This window comes from Loxodonta africana, chromosome 4, assembly GCF_030014295.1.
Source record: "Loxodonta africana isolate mLoxAfr1 chromosome 4, mLoxAfr1.hap2, whole genome shotgun sequence".
NCBI lineage: Eukaryota > Metazoa > Chordata > Mammalia > Proboscidea > Elephantidae > Loxodonta > Loxodonta africana.
Window position 1 is genome coordinate 137,290,946 of NC_087345.1, and position 20,969 is coordinate 137,311,914.

Here is a 20,969-nt window from a genome sequence, read left to right on the forward strand (position 1 = left end):
GGCCATTTTGCATTCTAAAAGTTCCTTCAAACTATCTATTTCTGTCCCTATGGGTTCCCTGTTTAACAGCACGGACCTCTTCTCTAACTTTCCTTCCAAGATCTTCTTTTATTCATTATGGGTGAGCTGAGGACAGAAGTTGAAATACCAGACATTTACCAGGAAGAGATTTCTCTTATCCAAAAAGGCATTTGTTACACCAGGGTTGTCAGACACATCAGTAAAGACATCCAGCTTATGGGCCCCAACTTATGGGGGGTCTTAGTGGACTGTCACTTTTGCTAAGCGACACCTTGGGCCATCACCGCACAGTTGCTCAAGTCTAGGTTTCTGTTCTTGAGGGTAGAACCAAGAAAGGGATGCAGGGGCTGGTGCTCTGACATGAGTGCCCCTGACCATGGACACTCACACCAGTGCTTGTGTCTGAGTCAGATTTATACTTTCTGTAGACCTGGCAGAACACCAATCAAATTGAGTCCTGGCTCCTGATTCATTCCTCAGTCTCTGTACATGGTACAATTTTTCACCCAGCAGGTGAGGAAGAGGCAGTGAAGTCAGGTGTGGTGAAGCCTCAGGCAGTAGGAAAGGTCTGGCACTGGATCAGAACCTCACATAGACATGCAAGGTAGGGGTTAAAATGATAGAGGGCTCCCAAGAATAAGTATGTTCCCATCCTTTATTTATTTATTTATTTTTCTGAAATCTCCCCTGTACCTCTGAGAACTGCAAATCGTGGCTGTTTCTTCGATTATCAAAGGTTCTTACTTGAATAAAGGCCTGGCTAGGCTTGCCATTGTTTGCGTTTAGAATGGTAGGTGCCAAACCTTTGGGTACATGTGGGTGCTACATGTTCAACATCAGCCTGTTCACTGGGGCCTGGAGTTCCTTTACCAGGAGATGGAGAGAGGGTATGGAGGGCACCAGAGAGAGGGCTTTGCACTGCACAGTCAGAGAAAAGGTATAAAAATGTTATTACCTAGGATGTTAATGCTTTGGTGTGATAACTTCCAATCTCAGTTCAAATGCAAATACCTGATCCTTCCTGATTGAATTTTGAGGAGTATAAGAAGGAGGATCTATTACTGGGAGAAGAGGGGGAACAGAAAAGGGAGGTTGGCATTCTTGGGGATGATATACAAGCCTTGTCCCCATGGCCATTTGTGTCTGTATAGAAGCAGATTACTCAGGCACGTACTTCCTGTCCTGTGGGGCTTTTCCAAGTGAAGAGAGGATCCTGAGAGTGGGGGTGAGGACGTGTCATCATCATCACCAACCCTCTTTCAGTCCCTGCCTGTGGCCCTATGCCTGAGATGGAATGAGTGATTAGACAGGCCTGGTCCCCTTCCCTTGTGGTAGGTGGTGTGGTGCTGGTTGTTATCTTCATCATGGAATCTTTTGAGAACCTGCTGTGAAACACGGATCACACAAATGTCAGCACACAGTTTCAGGGAGGGTCCTCTGATAGTGCAGGGTCAGACAGTGCTGATGTGGACAGATAGAAGGAATCCAAGGAGGTACATGATAAACCAGGAAGCCAAATAGGAAGGAAACCCACATGATGCAATTTTGTACTGTCTACAAGTATAAGGATCAGTGGGCAATAGGAATGGTGAGTCTAGACAAGGCCAGAGAGCTTGATGTTTAAATAAAGCAGAGTAAAGGAAGATGGGTCCAGGGAAGCTTCACGGAGGAGCATGCGGACCATCTGGGAGTGATGGCCAGGAGACAAGTGTCTGGGGCCAAGGAGGAGCAGCACCCAGGTTGCTGAGGAGAGACCCTGTGGAACCTACCAGTAGCCAGCGTAGGTCCTACTGGACCACTGTGGCCTGTGTCTCTGTAGGGTCAGCTAATCCTGAGGAACTGACTCCTATAGCTTTGGCCAACCTGACTCATGCAGTCATCTCGTGTCCCACAGCTCCTGCTGAGGCTCTGGTGTCCAAGCTGCAGGAGTTGCCACTGTGGGATAAGCGAATCTCTGTACAGCTCTCATCAGACTCCCCTTTCATCACCTCTGTAGGAAAATTGCTGATTATGATGAAGAAATCCAGCATCTTTATGAGGAGATGGAACAACAAATCAAAAGTGAGAAGGAGCAGTTTCTCCTGAAAGTAAGTGTCCACTCCCAGGCTTGGCTCTGAGGGTGAAGCAGGAGTATCAGCTACTCCATGAGATTCATTCCGACTGCTCCCCACCCCCAACTTAAAATTGCAGTGCCCCCACCCATGGCACTATTGATTCTCTCTTACTCTGCTTTATTTTTCAAAGACCATGTCAACTTCAAATGTGGTACATCATTTACTTACTTGTTTTTTATTGATGATCTGTCTCCTCCTACTAACATGTGAACTCCACAAGAGCAGGGATCTTTTATTTTTCACTTTCTAATGTATCCTCAGCACCTAGAACATGTCTGGAATATAGTGGGTGCTCAACACATATTTGTTGAATGAATGCGTGAGCAAATAAAGGGACAAATGAATGAATGAAATAAAGCAGAGTAAAGGAAGATGGGCCCAGGGAAGCTTTGCCGAGGAGCATGTGGACTACCTGGGAGTGATGGCCAAGAGACAAAATGGAAGGATGAAGGTGCATCCTTTATCAGGAAAGGCAGCCTTAAGATTGGGTCTGACATTGACTGGTCCTCAGACCTATCCTGCAGGCCCACTCAAATACACCAGCCTGTTCCATTCCATGCTCAGCCACTGCTCCAAGACAGCATATGTTGTCCCTCCTATCCTCTTAGATGCCTAGAAAATTTAATTGCAGAGAAGAAGAAAATCCTACCCTCCTCAGATACCATGGGGGAAAATATAAGACTCACATCCCTTGTTCCTAGTCATCTGACACTTACTCAGCCATTTACCAGCCCTGCTGCTTGTCTTGGGAGTCCAGGACTGCTGAAATCCTCTCCTTTATCAGGCTAAGCAGGGTCCTTTCTGGAAAATATTCATAAAAGAAAGCTATGAGACTATTATTCATTTTTGGATCACCCACTCGGTAAGTTATTAGCGGCCAGCCTTTGATCTTTAACGGTGCCACCCCATCAGCATGGAGCATGGCTCTTGTGCCAACCCTTCCCCCCTCCTTCATGCAGGTTGATTTGAATCTCTTTTTAATTTTATGCTGCCTTGTATTATCCACACCACTGCTCCATTTATTATCACAGATGTTCTCAAACTGAGAGGGAATTGAATGCTTTTCAGAAAAAGCTAGCCATTTTCTCCAACTCCTACAGCCCTCTGGAGGCTCGTCACTATGCCCAGACCTTCCTCCTATCTGGGCCCCTGACCTTCAGCACAGTTGAATGAATGTAAGGCAGACAGAACTCACACATTCCTCACCTGGAAACCCAACAGAGTGTTCTTGAAGGAGGCATAGGTAGGTATTTTTGTTTCTACTCTGTGGACAAAGAAAAGGAAATCCAGAAGAATGAAGTGGCTGGTCCAGAGTAACCCAGCAAGTTAGTTGGACAAAACTGGAGTGGAACCCAAGTCTCCTGAAACCCAACTCAGGGCCCTTTAAACCTGACCTGACTCTGTTGAGTCCATGCATCCTGGTCACCTAGGCGCTTTTCTCTTTATCCCACAGCCGGGTCCTAGCACGCCTGCATCATCAGGGCCTCAGCAGCCCTGAGTGTGGAGGCCCAGTTCTAGGGTGTGGCATCCTCAGGGCAGGAGGTGTTGCTGGAGGGGAGGGGAGACTGAGTAGAGGAGCAGAGACATCATAAGGATCAGGGCCTGGGAAACCCACAAGCTCAGTGGGAAAGTAGTGAGTACTTAGACCCTCAAGAAGAAGTAATACCTCTGTGTTTCCAGATCCAGGGACATTTAAGGGTTCAAATGACAGTGCCCGATGTGGGACAGAATATTCAAGTTAGAAGGGTTCTCAGAGGTCACCTACCTCCCCCTCCCGTCTTCCAGTTTACAGATGAGTAAACTGCAGCCTGAGATTAGACCTCAAACCCGATTCCCTGTCCAGTACTCCCCCACTAAGTGACATTATCTCTTTGGGGGTGGGGGGCGGGGCGCAGGTATGGTCACACTTGGTGGGAGTCCGTGTCACGTCTTACTGAGCACTTGCAGGGTCTCTGCCTCATCTCGTTTTCACTGACAAGGAAGGCAGGGCGTTGAAGCCCTGGAATGTTGTCGGAACAGCCCTGAAATCCAAAAGGACAGGCCCTGCCCCCAGGGCTCGTGTTTGGTGAGAGCTGTGCCTTTGGTCTCTGCAGGAAGGCTGTAGAGTAGGTTTAATGTGAGAAAAAAAAAATTCCAACCCAAGTGCATTTGGGCTTCACGTGTCCCTTTTCTGGCTTGGCAGGACACAGAGAGGTTCCAGACCCTCAGTCAGGAGCTGGAACAGCAGCTGTTATCTAAGGAGCAGGAACTGGAACAGCTCATCCAGAAGCAGAAAAGGGTATGTTTTTGTCAGTGTCCTCAGAGTACCTGGCTCATCATTCTCTCCTTCTCTCTGGCTCTTGCCTATTTTCCCTGCCATTCACTTACAGACCTGTTTTTTTTTTTTTTTTTAGTCCAAGGAGAACCATTTAGCTGTACAAAAGATAGCATTTAAAATCACTCATGACCCCAAGATAAAGCCTTTGATTCTCCAACAACGAGAGTTTAACTTGGAAAAATTGCCCAAAACTCCCCACGAGACATCTGCAGATGTTTTTATATAATTGTACCCAGGAGGCATCCAGAATGCTGAAGCTTTAATTGGTGTCCTGCATCCTGTAAAAGAAAGGAGAGAAATACTGCGGTACGAGGGACATTGTCTAGTCACTGATATTTTGGGGGAGGCTACAGACAAGTTTCTTCCCTCCAGGATGGTCATGGATCCCTCCAGTTGGAAGAGGATCTTAAAAGGTCAATTTGTCTGTCCTTTGCCTTCCCACACACCTGGATGAGGCTCCTTGGTCTCCTTTGTGGGTTTCCAAACCCTGCTGTTGGATGCAGACAGCAGTGCTTCTCTCGGATGTACCTGAGCCTCCAGGAGGCAGGTTGGGTGGTTCGTGGTGCAGGGCAATGCCCACTGTGGCTGGGAAGCCTGGCTGATGTCCCCAGGAAGATGGTTACCTGGGAAAGCCTCATGCTCAGAAGCCTTCTCTCCAAAGCAAGGGCTCATGGGGGTGAGGGGCCAGGACACCACTGGCCCCCATCTTGTTTTGTCTGGTGCTGGAAGGAATCCAGCCCTGGGCCGACCCAGACACATTGCTTCCCTTTGAATAGAGAGGACTGTTTTTAGGAACACATTAAAACATGCTTGAGGACATCCCATGCTAAGACTAGAGACTGTTCTACTTCTGTTGCTACTCAAGCTATGGATTTTGGGTTCTTTCCTTCTGCAGCGAGATGATTTGAACTCCAGGAACTGCCAGCTGCCTTCTCATTTCCCTTCCCAGTTGTACCTTGCTTCTCTTACTCCTTAATCTCCTCCTCACTATTATGCATTAAGTCCTTACCAATTAGATTTATCCCTCAAATGAATGATTGCCACTCTATTTAATTACTGCATGCTTGCCTTATTACACAGGAGCCTCTTGAGAATCACACAGAATTCCTTGTTGTTGCTTCCTTCTCCCCTTACTGGCTGCATTCATTAGACTAAATTTATTATGATATATTTGCCTTGGTTTGATTCTTCCTCTGGCGAGAGGATTGGAAGCTCTGAAAAGCATAATTGCCAGCAAAGAAAAGCTGAAGGTATCAAAATGCAGGACTTGTTTTAAGTTGCTTTAGGGATATGAGAAAGAGTATATGTTTTGTTTGACCTGTTTTAGTTCTTCCCTAAGAATTTCTGGGCTTTCTGGCTACCACTTGAAGCCTCTGTGGGCTAAAGGAATTGGACTTACTTAGCTGAGAGAAGAAAATGGAATAAATAAATTTACTGTCAATATTCAAAATTGAGAAGGATGGTTATATGAAGTATGCCACTCAACTCTTTTCCATCTCCACAAAGGCCCAAAGAAAAGAAATTGACTTAAAGGACGACAAGAGGGATTTAGGTTAGATCTCAAAAACCATTGTGACTTTGGGATGAGAGACAGAGATGGACAGTGAAGTTTCCTCTCCTGGTGGTCTTTATGCATGGTGCAGCTCACCCTGGACTGTTTAGTGGTCCTATGTAGAGATACTGGAGAGACAAGATGTGCTATGAAAGCTCCTTCCTGCTACAGAAGTTTCTATGTGAGAATTAAGGAACAGCATAAGGCTTGAGGGCAGTGAGGGGTAGCAGCGAGGGCCCCTGACCACCCAGTGGGAAAAGCAAGGTGAGGCCAGGCAGGCCAGCCTGATGGTGGAGGTTGCTCATCGTTCCCTTCTTCTCCCCTGTTCCCCCAGCTGGAAGGCCAGTGTATAGCCCTGCACAATGACAAGCATGAAACCAAAGCTGAGAATACCAAGCTGAAGCTCACTAACCAGGAGCTGGCCCAGGAGTTGGAGCGGACCTCCCGTGAGCTACAGGATGCTCAACAGCAGCTGGAAAGTCTCCACCAGGAGGCCTGCAAACTGCACCAGGAGAAGGAGATGTGAGTCTAGCTTTGGTACACCCCCACTGCTATCCTCCCACTATGTCCTCTGCTGTGGGCTGGTATCTCCCGTCACAGAGACCCTGGCTCCTGCCTGTGAAATGGGGATTTGGGCTGGCTCTCCAAGACCTCTCCTAATCCTCTTCTAGGATTCCTTTCTTCTGTTTTTCTAGAAGACTACTAAGCAGGCCAGTACTGTGTGAAGCATTGCATAGGATTGACATGAAAGATACAATCTCTGCCCTCTGAAAATTTATTATGTGATTAGGAAGACATGATTCAACCAACAAATACAAAGAGGTCTGTGAACAAATGCTGAGTTGAGCAGACAGACCATCCATAGCTGTCGTGGACTAGTAACATGGGCTAGAGAGAAGTAGGGAAGTCTTCTGAGATCTGCATGTGATTTGATGGAGCCTGTTATAGTGAATGGGAATCTTCACTCCAGCTCTGCCCCCTCCCTTTTTTTTTTTTTCTTTTGTTGAATGTTCCTCTGATTAGACTGTATGGGCCCAGCTGGGAATAGCCCCATCTCTCAGGGCCTGGTGTGCCAGTGAGCTGCTTCTGGTGTCCAGCAATTGAGTTCAGCTTGCTAGGCAGAGGTAAACTGAGGAAGGATCAAGAGGTAGCTCTGTACCTTAAGCTACAGGAGTCACTGAGATCAGTCACTTGTCTTGGGAGTGTCAGGTTTTGAGAACAAACACACTCAGAGACCAGAGAGAGGAATCTCACTTGCATGTTTATTTGTCCATTCATTTATCCAGTTGCTTTTTATCATTTGACAAACATTTATTTCAGTCTACTCTGTGCCAAATACTGTGTTGGCCAATTGACATACGTTATTTCATTTGACCTTCACAACATCCCAATGTGGCAGGTGCCATTATTATCAGCTCCTATAAAAAATGGTGGCGTGGTGGGGGCATCTGACCTCCTCTAACTTCAGGAGGGGGTAAAGGGAGAATCAAGGTCAACAGCCCAAGGCTGATTCCTATGAAGCAGAGGTCATACATACCTTCTCTCTCCAGCCTTTTAACCAGTTCTCACACCAGCCATCCCTCCCACGGCACTCTCTACCTCTCTGCTAGATTCGATAATTCATTGCAGTGGACACGCAGAACTCACAGACAATACTCATGATTGTGAGGTTTATTAGGGAAGTAAGAGGTTACAATTTCAGGATCAGAAACAAGTCAGGATACAGTTCTTCAGTCAGGACAGCTTCTCAGCTGTGCGCACAGGCAGGCCTCTCCCTGGCCCTTGGCCTCTTGGCCCTAGGCCCCTCGGGCCTCTTGGGCCCCTTGAGCTGGCCCAAACTCTGCCCTACTCGGGTGAGTGTTATAAAGCTCTTCAGCTCTGCCAATAAGTGCCCGGAGGCACTCTGCCAGCAAGCCTCCTGGCCGAAGGCACTCAGCTCTCTCTCCCCCTGTGGTTTTCAAGCCTAGCTCCACTAAATGCCTGGAGACACCCCACTCCACCAGCAAGCCTCCTGCCTGAAGGCACTCAGCTGTCTTGCCAGGAAGCCCACCACACCGGTGTTACAGCTCTCTGCCTTCTGAGTCTAGGAGGTCCTCAGCACAGGGATCCCATGTCCAAAGGATGTGCTCCACTCCTAGTCTTCTTTCTTTGTGGTAGCAAGGTTCCCGCTTTCTGCCTCTGGGATGGCTCATTTTTAAGCCTAGCAAGATGGCAAAACTGACTAATCCCCTTGTTAGGGTTCCATACACCTTACTTGCATGGTCTCACTCTTACAAGGGTGCCATGTACCTTATTTGCATGGCAAGAAAGCGATCCATCACACTGCACTCCATTTTATGAGTAAGGAAACTGAGGTTCAGAGGTTTTAAGTAACTGTCCCAAGATACTAAGGGTTAGACCTATCTGGCTGACTTCCCCCAGAAAGTGTTTTTTCCTAATTTTTAAGTCAGTCTGCAGTGCATCCCCGTTTTTCTTGCTTTCTTTGTTGCCGTTCTGTACTGTACCTTACTACTGTCTTTTTCTCATCAGAACAAAGATTTTTCTTGCTACAGTATAATCTTTTTTTTAAGCAATAACTTCCATTCTCTCCTCTCCCCAGCCCCTGGTAACCACTAATGTACTTATGTCTCTATGCATTTGCCTAGTTTATAGATACATGTATGTGAAATATATATATCTATAAACTAGGCAAATGCATATATATATATGTGTATATATATATGTATATATATATGATATTGTGGTTTTGGTGAAGGTTTACACAGCAGTTTAGTTTCTTATTCAACAATTCTACACAGACTGTTCGGTGACATCAGTTAACATTTTTCACGATGTGTGAACATTCTCATTATTTCTGCTCTGGTTGTTCCATTTCCATTAATCCAGCTTCTCTGTTTCCTCACATTCTCATCTTTATTTTTTAAAGTAATTGTTGACCATTTGGTCTCATATAGATGATTTTTTAAAGGAGCACAGTACTCAGGGTGATACTCTTTATTTTATGAGCCAATCTGTTATCTAGCTAAAAGGTGACCCCAGGGGTCTGTTTCCGTTCAAGGTTTGAAGCACATCTTAGGGCAAAAGTCTTAGGAAATCCTCCAGGCTTAACCAATCAGTAAGTCTGGATTTTTTCAGAATTTGAGGTTCTATTCCACATTCTTCTCCCATTCTATCAGAATCCTTCTATTGTGGCCCTGATCAGAATGGTTGGTAGTGGTAGACGAGTATCATCTAGTTCTTCTGGTCTCAGGTTAGTTAAGGCCTTGGTTCATGTAGACCATTAGTCCTGTGGAATAGTTTCTTCTTTGAGTCTTTGGTTTCCTTCTTTCTCTTTTGTTCTGGAAGAGTAGAGACCAAGACTTATATCTTAGATGGCCACTCACAAATTTTTTTTTTAATTTTACTTTGTTGTTGTTTTTAAGAATATACACAGCAAAACGTACACCAACTCAACATACGCCAACATATATCAACTCAGTTTCTACATATACAATTCAGTGACACTGATTACGTTCTTCGAGTTGTACAGCCATTCTCACCCTCTTTTTCTGAGTTGAGAGAGTAACATAAACTCTCTGCCCCATAAGTTTCCTGTCTAATCTTTTGGGTTGCTGTTGTCAGTTTGATTCCATATAGATGGATCTTAAAAGAGCACAGTGCTCAAGGCAGACATTCTTTACTAGTTAAGATAAACTATTATTTGGTTGGAAACCCTGGTGGCTTAGTGGTTAGGACCTATGGCTGCTAACCAAAAGGTCAGTAGTTTGAATCTACCAGGCGCTCTTTGGAAACCCTATGGGGCAGTTCTACTCTGTCCTATAGGGTCACTATGAGTCAGAATGGACTTGACGGCAATGGGTTTGTTTTTTTATTTTTTTTTTTGTTGTTTGGTTTGAAAAAGACTTCTTTGAAAGTTTGCTTTGAAGAAGATTTCAAGGGATATTTTTGGTTTAAGGTTTAAAGATTATCTCAGGGCAATATTTTCAGTATTATTTCACTCAGCATAATGTTTTCAAGGTTCATCCATGTTGTAACATGTATCAGGACTTACTTCTTTCTATGGTTGAGTAATATTCCACTGCATGGAATATTTCATTTATCCATTCATCTGTTGGTAGACTCTTGGGTTATTTACATCTTTTGGCGATTGTGAATAATGCTGCAATGAACATTGGTGTGCAAGTATCTATTTGAGTCTCTGCTTTCAAGTCTCTTGGGTATATACCTAGGAGTGGCATTGCTTAATTTTTTGAGGAACCACCAAACTTTTCCACAGTGTCCGTAGCATTTTATGTTCCCACCAGCAAAACCCTGTGGGGGCAGTTCTACTCTCTCCTATAAGGTTGCTGTGAGTTGGAATCGATTCAACAGCAATGGGTTGGTTTTTTTTGAGCAATGCATGAGGATTCCAATTTCTCCACATTCTCACCAGCTCTTGAAATTTTCCTTTAAAAAAAAAATAGCCCTTCTTGTGGGTATAAAGTGGTATCTGATTGTGTTTTTGATTTGTATTTCTCTAGTGACTAATGATGTTGAGCATTTTTCATGTGCTTATTTGTATATCTCATTTGGGGAAATGTCTATTAAAGCTCTTTGCTGATTATTTTTAATTGAGTTGTTTGTCTTTTTGTTGTTGACTTCTAGGAGTTCTTTATATATTCTGGATATTAAACCCTTATTCCATGTATGTTTTCCCAATATTTTCTCCCATCCTCCAGACAATATTTATACAAGAGTAGAACTGGCCGTCATTCACTCATTCATTCACTCATGCATGCTGTATTCATTCATTCATTCTTCAAAAGGTAGTTGGGTGCCCAACTCTGCTAGGTATCAGGGAAAGTCTGCTTTCAGGGGAAAGGCAGTATTACTTGCCAGTGCTCAATGCTTTATGTATGTTAAGTCCCCTTGTTCAAGAGTGAAAGCGCTTACTCTGTTTAACTTCTGGCAGAGTCTTGGTCCATAGGCCTAAGTCAAAAACTGTTCTGCCAGTCTGACTCATGTGTGGTGCCCTGTACTGTTTGGGATTCATCATCTAGGGTGGAGGGAGAAAGTGAGTTTGAATTTGAAATTTTACCCTATTAGTTATCTCCAGTTTAAAAAAAAAAAAAGACTTTCAAGTAGCTGACTTAAAATAAAACCAAACCAAGCCCCTCCATTCTAATTCTTGGATGACCAGAGTGGAAGGACAGTGTATTTCATTATAAAGGAGCAAAATCAGTTCCTCCTCATTGAGTGCAGGTCAACAAGGCACAGGCATTTAACTTTACCAACAGAATTAAAGATTCAGGCTGTTAAAATTCAGTCAACTTCTAAAAGCAACAAACGTTTGAAGGCACAAACATTAGAACAGCAAATGGAAATAAACACCCAATGCTGGAGTATCAAATTACAGCATGAGGATTAAAATTTGTCTGAAGTCTTATCTTAACCAGTTAGAGGCAAACTCTCTAGAGGCTAGGAATTGAGAAGAGGGAAGGAATGCTAGGAGGAGTAGAGCAATATGATTCCAGAACCTTCACAACTTCTTTATAAGAAGTTCGCAGAATCTTGTTGTTATTGTATGCTGTCGAGTCAATTCTGACTCATAGTGACCCTATAGGACAGAGTAGAACTGCCCCACGGGGTTTCAAAGGAGCAGCTGGTGGATTCAAACTGCTGATCTTTTGGCTAGCAGTCTTAAGCAGCCAGAAAGTCTGCTGGAATCCAAGAGAGCGTGTCCTGTCCCAGGAGCCAGGAAAGAAGTGCTAAGTTTGTACCCTGTAGAATAGAATCGCAGACAGGCAGTACTGAGAGGACCTCAAGGCTCTAATCTAACTCCTTCATTTTATAAATGAAGAAACTGAGGCTCAGAGAGGTGTAGTGACTGACCTGAAGCCACACAGCTAGTTAGCACCTGAACCCAGAACAGAACCTCTTCCCTGACATTTCTGTGCTTCCTCCCACGATATCTTGCTGCCGATACTGCAGCGGAGCAGTGGGAAGGGAGAGGGTGGATTCAGAGGTGAACAGACTGAGTCACTTACCAGCTAGAAGTATGGATGGACAAAAACAATGCTCCTGTTCTCCCAAGATGGTCAGAGAAGGAGAGCTAGATTTTAAAATGAGGTAAAGAAAGAACTATCAAGCCAGGGGAGAAAATCTAAAGATGAAGTTCACCTGAAATGCAGCACCTCTCTATTTTTTTAAATTAACTTTTATTTTGAATCAGTAGTTTACAATATTCAAAAGGTACAAAGGTTACATGCTCAAAAAGAGGTCTTCCTTCCCCCATAAACCCAGGTCCCCACCAGTCTAGGGGCCACCGGTCAGTTTCTTGTGGCTCCTTCCAGAGATATTCTGTATATATGCAAGCATACATAGATACATGCACGCAGTATTTTATTTTGTTTTTACAAAACAGTAGCACCCTAGGCACACTGTTCTGCATTTGCCTTCAGTTTTTCACTTAACAATGTATGTTGGATGGTGTCCATACCTGAACTCTGTCCTAAAAACAAAAGCAGTTCTCTGAAGGCAACTATGTATCGCTCGCCAATTACGCCTCCCAAAGTTGGCAGATTCTTTTCTTCTTAGTTCACAGACTACCTAGTTATAGACTTTTAAATTCTCTAGGTTAGAAAGACTTTAAAGGTCATTTGGTCAAATATCCAAGTGCCATTTTTTTTAAATTGACCATTTTTTAGCGCAGTTTTAGGTTTACAGAAAAATGTACAGAAACTACAGGGTTCCCATTGCCTCCCTCCCTCCTGCTGCACAGTTTCCCCCATGAGGAACATCTTGCATTAGTGTGGTATGTTTGTTACAACTGAAAAACCAATATTGATACATTATTATCAGCCAAAATCCATGGTTTACATTAGGGCTCACTCTTTGTATTGTACAGTTCCCTGGGTTTTGACAAATACATCATGTCGTGTGTCTCCCATTACAGTATCATACAGAATAATTTCACTGCCCTAAAAATGCCCTGTGTTTCACCCTCTCATCCCTCCTCTACTCCTAAACCCTTGACAACTATTGATCTTTTCACTGTTGCTGTAGTTTTGCCTTTTCCAAAATGTCATATGGTTGAAATCCTACAATATTCAGACCGGCTCCTTTCACTCGGCAGTATGCATTTAAGGTTCCTCCATGTCTTTTCGTGGCTTGATAGCTCATTTCTTTCTTTTTTTTTTTTTTTTAATAACTTTTATTAAGCTTCAAGTGAACGTTTACAAATCCAATCAGTCTGTCACATATAAGTTTACATACATCTCACTCCCTACTCCCACTTGCTCTCCCCCTCTTGAGTCAGCCCTTTCAGTCTCTCCTTTCTTGACAATTTTGCTGGCTTCCCTCTCTCTCTATCCTCCCATCCCCCCTCCAGACAAGAGTTGCCAACACAATCTCAAGTGTCCACCTGATATAATTAGCTCACTCTTCATCAGCGTCTCTCTCCCACCCGCTGACCAGTCCCTTTCATTTCTGATGAGTTGTCTTCGGGGATGGTTCCTGTCCTGTGTCAACTGAAGGTCTGGGGAGCATGGCCGCCAGGATTCCTCCAGTCTCAGTCAGACCATTAAGTTTGGTCTTTTTATGAGAATTCGGGGTCTGTATCCCACTGATCTCCTGCTCCCTCAGGGGTCCTCTGCTGTGCTCCCTGTCAGGGCAGTCATCGATTGTGGCCGGGCACGCTCATTTCTTTTTATCAGTGAATAATACTCCCTCATGGCTGTGAACGGTCACTATGAGTTGGAATCGACTCGACGGCAGGGGGTTTGGTTTTTGGTTTGGTGGCTGTGAACACCTTGGAATACCCTGGAACACCTGGAACACCTTGTTATTTAGGAATTGGCTACTCAGTGAAACACTCTGTGAGAACTCAGACCTTTGGTCTCCAGTGTGTGGTTTTCTACAGCAGAGGAAAAGCTGTCTGCTCCCAGCTGCGCCTGGAAGCAGGCCCAGGGCTGGGTCAGGGGAACCACAAAGCTGGGCATAGGCAATCTTCAGCTTCCACAGTGCAGAGTGAGGAGACAGGCAGCTCCGCTCACATAGTGCTAATCAGAGGAGAGTCCTAGACAGGGGTTTGGGGACCCAGTTTGAATAATGGGAAATGCATTGTTTTCCCTCAACTTAAAATTAAATATAATTGGTCATAAAACGTTAGGAATTTGCAGTTCTGCAGGAGCCAGAGAAGTTTTGTTGCTTAATCAGGATTGTCTGAGGTGAACTTAGAATTTGATTTTTCTGTTATTGTCATAAATTGACTTTATAATTACTCTGCAAAGGGAACAATAAAAAAAAAAAAACAACGCACAGATACTTCTTAAGGAAGCAGGTTCTTACAAGCTCAGCGGGAGAGTCCTGCAGACCTAGGGTGCTGGTGCTGTTTTTACCAGCTCTGTAATGGTGCTATTGGGGTGGCAGAGGGGTGACTGTCCTCACCTGGCCCAGTGTGTGTGCAATCCAAACAGGCCCAATAGCCCACAGTAAGTGACACATTTTTCAGGCTGTGAGATGCTCCTTACACTACCAGCCATGCTGTGGTTTGCAAATGTGGAACTCTGGACCCTTTGCAGTAAGCATACGGAGTGATTTTAAAAATTTCTAAACCATGGTGCAGAACTCAGAGGGAAGGATCTAGGAGGAATTGTAAAATTAAGCAAAGTTTGTTTTCCAGTGTCACCCAATTCCTGCTTTATCTCTTTCCTTTCTTCCCTGTGTGGTGCTGAATACCTCCCTGTCATGGATTGAATTGTGCCCCCCAAAATGTATGTGTCAACTTGGTTAGGCCATGATTCCCAGTATTGTGTGGTTGTCCTCCATTTTGTGATTGTAATTTTATGTTGAGAGGATTAGGGTCCGATTGTAGCACCGCCCTTACTTAGGTCACCTCCCTGATCCAAGGTAAAGGGAGTTTCCCTGGTGTGTAGCCTGCACCACCTTTTATCTCTCAAGAGATAAAAGGAAAGGGAAGCAACCAGAGAGTTGGGGACCTCATACCACCGAGAAAGCAGCACCAGGAGCAGAGCACATCCTTTGGACCCAGGGTCCCTGCTCCTGAAAGCTCCTCGACCATGGAAAGATTGAGGACAAGGGCCTTCCTCCAGGGCCGAAAAAGAGAGAAAGCTTTCCCCTGGAGCCCATCCCCCAAATTTGGATTTGTTACCTACTAAATTGTGAGAAAATAAATTTCTCTTTGTTAAAGCCATCCACTTGTGGTATTTCTGTTATGGTAGCACTAGATAACGAAGACATTCCCCATCTGTTATGGATTGGATTGTGCCCCCCAAAATATATGTGTCAACTTGGTTAGGCCATGATTCCCGGTATTATGTAATTGTCCACCATTTCATCATCTGATGTAATTTTCCTATGTGTTGTTAATCCTACCTCTATGATGTTAATGAGGCAGGATTAGAGGCAGTTATGTTAATGAGGCAGGACTCAATCTACAAGATTAGATTGTATCTTAAGTCAATCTCTTTTGAGATATAAAAGAGAGAGACAAGCAGAAAGACAGGAGGACATAATGCCACCAAGAATAAAGAACCAGGAGGAGAGTAAATCCTTTGTGCTGAGAAGCTTCCAGACCAGGGGAAGATTGATGACAAGGACCTTCCCGGGAGCCAACAAGGAGAGAAAGCCTTCCCCTGGGGCGTGCACCCTGAATTCGGACATCTAGCCCCGTAGACTGTGACAGAATAAACTTCTCTTTGTTAAAGCCATCCACTTATGGTATTTCTGTTATAGCAGCTCTAGATAACTAAGATACCATCTTACTCCTTCTGTCCTTTCTGTCTTGCCTTCCTTCTTTCATTCTTCCCCCTTCTCTTCTTTACCCCCTCTTTCATTCTTTCTTTCTTCCTGCAACTATTTGTTCACCACACCCCCACGCCAGGCACAGTGTTGAAGATACAGATGTAAGCAGACCAGACACAGCCCCCGCCTCCCAAGCTAAGCTGCCCTCTAGTCAGCCAGTAATGTCCTCTCAGCCTCTCTCCCCTTCCTCAAAACTCCTGATATGATTGACATGTTCAGACTGTGATCTTAATGAGTGAGGGTAATTGATACATGAAGCCTCTGCATTATAGCCGGAGATAAGACATCCTAAGTCAAAGAAATGAATGTCCAACAGTGAAAATTCCAGATATCTGGGAAGAGATTGGCAACCCTGGTGGTGTAGTGGTTAAGTGCTACGGCTGCTAACCAAAGGGTTAGTAGTTCAAATACACCACACGCTTCCTGGAAGCTCTATGGGGCAGTTCTACTCTGTCCTATTGGGTCGCTATGAGTCAGAATCGACTCGACAGCAGTGGGTTTGGGAAGAGATTGGGAACTTTCAGGGGGAGATAGGGAAGAGGAAAACGATTCTGGCAAAGCTCTTGAAAACAAATTAAATCAGCATCTGGGGAAAAAATATAAGTTCTGCTCATACCCCCTAAGATCAGGCTGGAGAAGAATATTGATTCCAACTCACCTGAAGTCTGAATTGGGCAGAATCATTTGGAGCCTGGGGCAACAGTGCAGTTATAATCTAGCAGTGCTCCTGGGTGGCAGCGTCAAGGGGACTTGGGATGAGGAGAATTTGGGAGTAGGAGGTCTAGAGATCTCTGGCTTGGTCGTGGATTGTCTCTGTGATCTTGGGAGAGCTATCGAACCTCTTGGACTATCAATGTCTATGAAATGGGAGAATTTCCCATTCTAAACAGAGGGTCTGTGAGGGTTAACTGAGATGATGGATATGCATACCTGCACGTAGTAGGTGTTCTCTAGAGGGTAGCCATTATTCTCTAAGTCCCTCTACGCCCAGCGCAGGGCAGATGACTGGGGCGTCTGACTTAGCACAGCACAGCCTTATATCCTGGTAGCTCCCCTTCCCAGGACTGCCACTCACCACTGCTGTGTTTGCCTCCTCTGCAGGGAAGTGTACCGCGTGACAGAGAGTCTGCAGCGGGAGAAGTCAGGGCTCCTGAAACAGCTGGATTTCCTGAGGTGCGTCATTCTACACTGGATGTGGTATGACAGTGAGTCCCAGATGCCTCAGGTTGAAGGGGCCAATCTGAGGGTGTCTCCATCTTCCCTACCACATACTGGAAAGAACTTCAAAGAGGGCACCCTCATTCCCCAATGCCTAACGTGCTGTGTGGACAACTGAGGACCATGCGTGGTGCTACAGTTGTTACATTTATGCAACATCCACCTCCCTCTCCACTTTATACCTCTTTGCAGTAGACTCGGCCCCATTCGTCCTTGTGTCCTCTCACAGTGCCTTGTGTGGCACTTGCCCAAGGAGAGTAGGGGAACTAAATTTATGGAGTGTCAACTCTATGCCAGACATATTTATTATATTTTTCATTGACATAGGAATTAATGGGTTAGGAAATTGATATTAGAGAAATTAAGTAATTTACCAAAAGTGACACAGGTACTCACTGGTGGAGCCAGAATTCAGGTCCATTTTTGGCTGATTCCTTTTACTCTGCCACATTCTCTTAATGTTTGTTGAATGAGTAAATGAATCACAAACAGAGCACCAAGAAAGGAGGTTCTTCCACCTTCTAAAACTCACTGTATTACGTTCAAAGCTTATTGATCTGAAATGAGCCCAAAACAAACAAACGAGCCCACGTGGGGAAAGATGGAGTTTCCAGTGTTACCTAGGAGGTTTCTAAGTGACTGCACCTACTGCCTCCTCAACACCGTTTAGGTGATGGTGACGAAGCAGAAGGACTTCGAGTTCTGATTTTTAAAGAGCCAGTAGTTTTGAATCACCTCCCAGGTTTGCTATGATGTTGTATCTTTTTTTTTTTTTTTGGAAAGCAAACTAAGGTCACTGTGTCTGGCATCTATCATGCTACTAAATTTAAATGCTTCAAACTGAATGCATTTCAGATTGACTGCACTCAATACATGGTTCCAGCAAGCCTCCAAAGGCAGGGATTTGGAAGGGGGATCTTAGGTGGCCAAGTTTTAATTCATTTGAGAGAAAATCTTAATTCTTAGGCAGACTTTCGTGAAAGGAAGAGGATAAGATGTACAAGGGCAGGTTTTTGTTTCGTTTTTTTTTTGTTTCTTTTTCTAAGGTCCTTAGAAAAAATAAAAGAGTAGATTCAAAGCAAACGAGCAGGGCAGAATGATAGCCTCCACACATACTTATGGGCCTTTCCAGTGGAGGCCAGAGTTCAGGCAGGATCACACACCCGCAGCCTTTCTGGGTGCACATGGTTACCAGGCTTAACCTGGTAAAAGCCGAGATATGAAAGGGAAGGCCCCCAAGGCCTGAGGGGCTGAGAGGGCAGCAGGAACGTTGGGGAGGATGACAGTGGAATCAGGACAGTGGCTGAGATGTGACAATGATGAGGAGGGACTGCCATTGGGGAAAATGTAAGCAATCTCGGGGCACTCAGTCAGGAACATGGGTTTTGGAACTGAATCTGGTTCAAGACCCACCACCGGCCCCTATTAGCTTGTGTGACTTTGGGCGATTGACTCACCCAGTTCCAGTCTTAGTTTCCCCCTGCCTAGCTTGCAGGCTTCTTTGAGAATTAGATGGTGGTGCAATGGTTAGGTGCCCTCGGCTGCTAACCAAAGGTGACTCTGCAGGAGAAAAGACCTGGCGATCTGCTTCTGTAAAGATACAGCCTAGGAAACCCTATGGCACAGTTGTACTCTGTCATATTAGGGTTGCTATGAGTCGCAGTCAACTTGACGGCACACAACAACAGCAGCATGTGAATAAAAGCAGGCACATTCAGAGAGTACAGCATCTCTTTAAATACTGGAGATTCTGCACGGAGATGGCTGGCTGCACAACGCAGGAAACAGCACAGCACACTCCCCATAAGGGGTGCCTTCCCAAGTCTCCCAAGGCCTCACTCAGGTGCAAGGCTGCTAACGTTACTGCCTGTACAGAGACACGGTCCTTCTGGCATGAGAAGCTCACTTTGCCCTTCTCAGGGTGTTTTTTTTTTTTTATCCTCCTTGTCCTCCCTGCCTTGTTCTGAAGACCCTGGCTATGTGCCCACCTGCTCACCAGGTGCAGGTAACTAGCACAAAGCAACCCTAGCACATTCCTATGTGTTTTCTGTAAGACTAGGATATTGGAGATCAGCTGCCAAAGGAATCCCTTAGGACTAGGCCTCAGTCTGGCCTAAATGTATTCCTATACTGCCCAAAAAACACTTTGCAAAGTGCCTAGCCCATGATGAGAACCCAGTAAACGGTTACATTGTAATGATTAGGGCTGGACCACTGCTGTGCCTTTCCTTCCCTTTCAAACTGATGATTTCTTCAGAGACCACTGGCCAGAAGACTCATTGACTCCCAAAACTGGAAAGGACCTTTGAAGTAATTTGACCCACCCTCTCAACTTCTTGGAAACCCTGGTGGCTTAGTGGCTAAGAGCTACAGCTGTTGACCAAAAGGTTGGGAGTTCAAATCCACCAGGCACTCCTTGGAAACTGTATGGGGCAGTTCTACCTTGCCTTATCGGGTCACTATGAGTCGGAATCGACTTGAAGGCAATGGATTTGTTTTGTTTTTTCTCACCTTCTTGCTTTAGTAGATGAAATTCCCAATCATTAGCTTTAAGTGCACTCTGTGGTCACAATATAACCTGAGTCCACTCACTTCCCCACTAAATTATTTCATTAAACCTCCAACACCTCACTCCTAGGCTCCTATTTCACCATCACAGGAGAACCCCCCCACACACACCTCCCCACCACCAGCCTATCTGTAGCCACACCTCTGCCTCCCCCTTTCTTATGGTGTATGAACTGCCCATACTCCTTGGAAAGCCTACCCGCATCCCAAACTTGTGCTGTAGAATTGGATCCCATCCCCTCTTGCTTCCTCAAGGACATTATTCCAGCATTTGTTCTCTCTCTCCATCATCAGTTTTCTCCCTTTAGAGAGACCTACAATACAGCATTTCTTATCTAATATCTCTCATTTCCCCTTCCAGCTACTTTCCATTTATTTAATCCCTAAACAACAAAACTTCTCAAACGAGTTGTTTATGCTCACTGTCCCCATTTCCTTTCCTCATGCTCTCAACCCTTTGATCAGGCTTTCTCCACCACTGTCCTGCTGAAACAGCTCTTGTCCAGGTCACCAGTGACCGCTACGTTGCTAACAATATTGGTCACGTCTCAGGGCCCACCTGTCTATTCTCAGCAGAGCAACCAAAGGGATCTTTTAAAAACCTGAGGCGGATCATGACACCCCCCTGCCAAGCCCCCCAATGGCTTCATATCTCATTTAGAGGAAAAATCAAAGTTCTTCCAGTGGCCCACAAGGCTGTGAATGGCCAGGTCCCACCCCTCCCCTCATTTCCTACCAGCCTTCCTTTGAGTACTCTACCGCCCTCCTTTCTGTCTCTCACACACACAAGACTCATTCCAACTCAAGGCTTTGCCCTTGTTGTTTCTTCTGCCTGGAGTGCTCTTCCCCCAAAACCTACATAGCTCCTCTCTCCTCCTCCAAGCAGGCTCAGATGCTGCCTTATCAGTGAGGCCTTCTCTGACTAAACCAGTTGCCACGGATTTGACTCCAACTCGTGGTGACCCCATGTGTGTCAGAGTAGAACTATGCTCCGTGAGGTTTTCAGTAGCTGATTTTTTGGGAAGTAGTTCACCAGGCCTTTCTTCCAAAGTTCCTTTGGGTGGACTCAAACCTTCAACTTTTCTAACCACTGTATTTAAAATCTCACTCCATTCTCTGTCACATCTTATCCCCAAGGTCCTGCTTCATTTTTCTCAGTAGCAATTATCCCCTTCTCTAAAGCACAAATGCCCTGAGGATAGGAACTTTTTGTTTTGTTCCCTGGTGTAACCCTGATACCTAGAACGTTGTCTGACACAGATGGGTGCTCAGGAGATATTTGTTGAGTAAATGCATGAATGAATGCATGCACGCATGAATGGTTCAGATAGACAGTAACTCATTTGGGAACGTGATAACAAGTTCACAGGTGGAA

At 45.0% G+C, this 20,969-nt stretch overlaps 1 protein-coding gene across 2 annotated transcripts in view; it reads left to right on the forward strand.

The window, feature by feature from the left end:
- Positions 1-20,969, forward strand: part of CRACR2A (calcium release activated channel regulator 2A) — a 154,525-nt gene that overhangs the window by 96,092 nt on the left and 37,464 nt on the right. For both annotated transcript variants that reach the window (XM_023549029.2, XM_023549030.2), the window contains 4 exons: positions 2,018-2,108; positions 4,318-4,413; positions 6,339-6,526; positions 16,910-16,981. In XM_023549029.2, the coding sequence (XP_023404797.1) occupies positions 2,018-2,108; positions 4,318-4,413; positions 6,339-6,526; positions 16,910-16,981 (447 nt within the window). The remainder of the gene's footprint in view (positions 1-2,017; positions 2,109-4,317; positions 4,414-6,338; positions 6,527-16,909; positions 16,982-20,969) is intronic.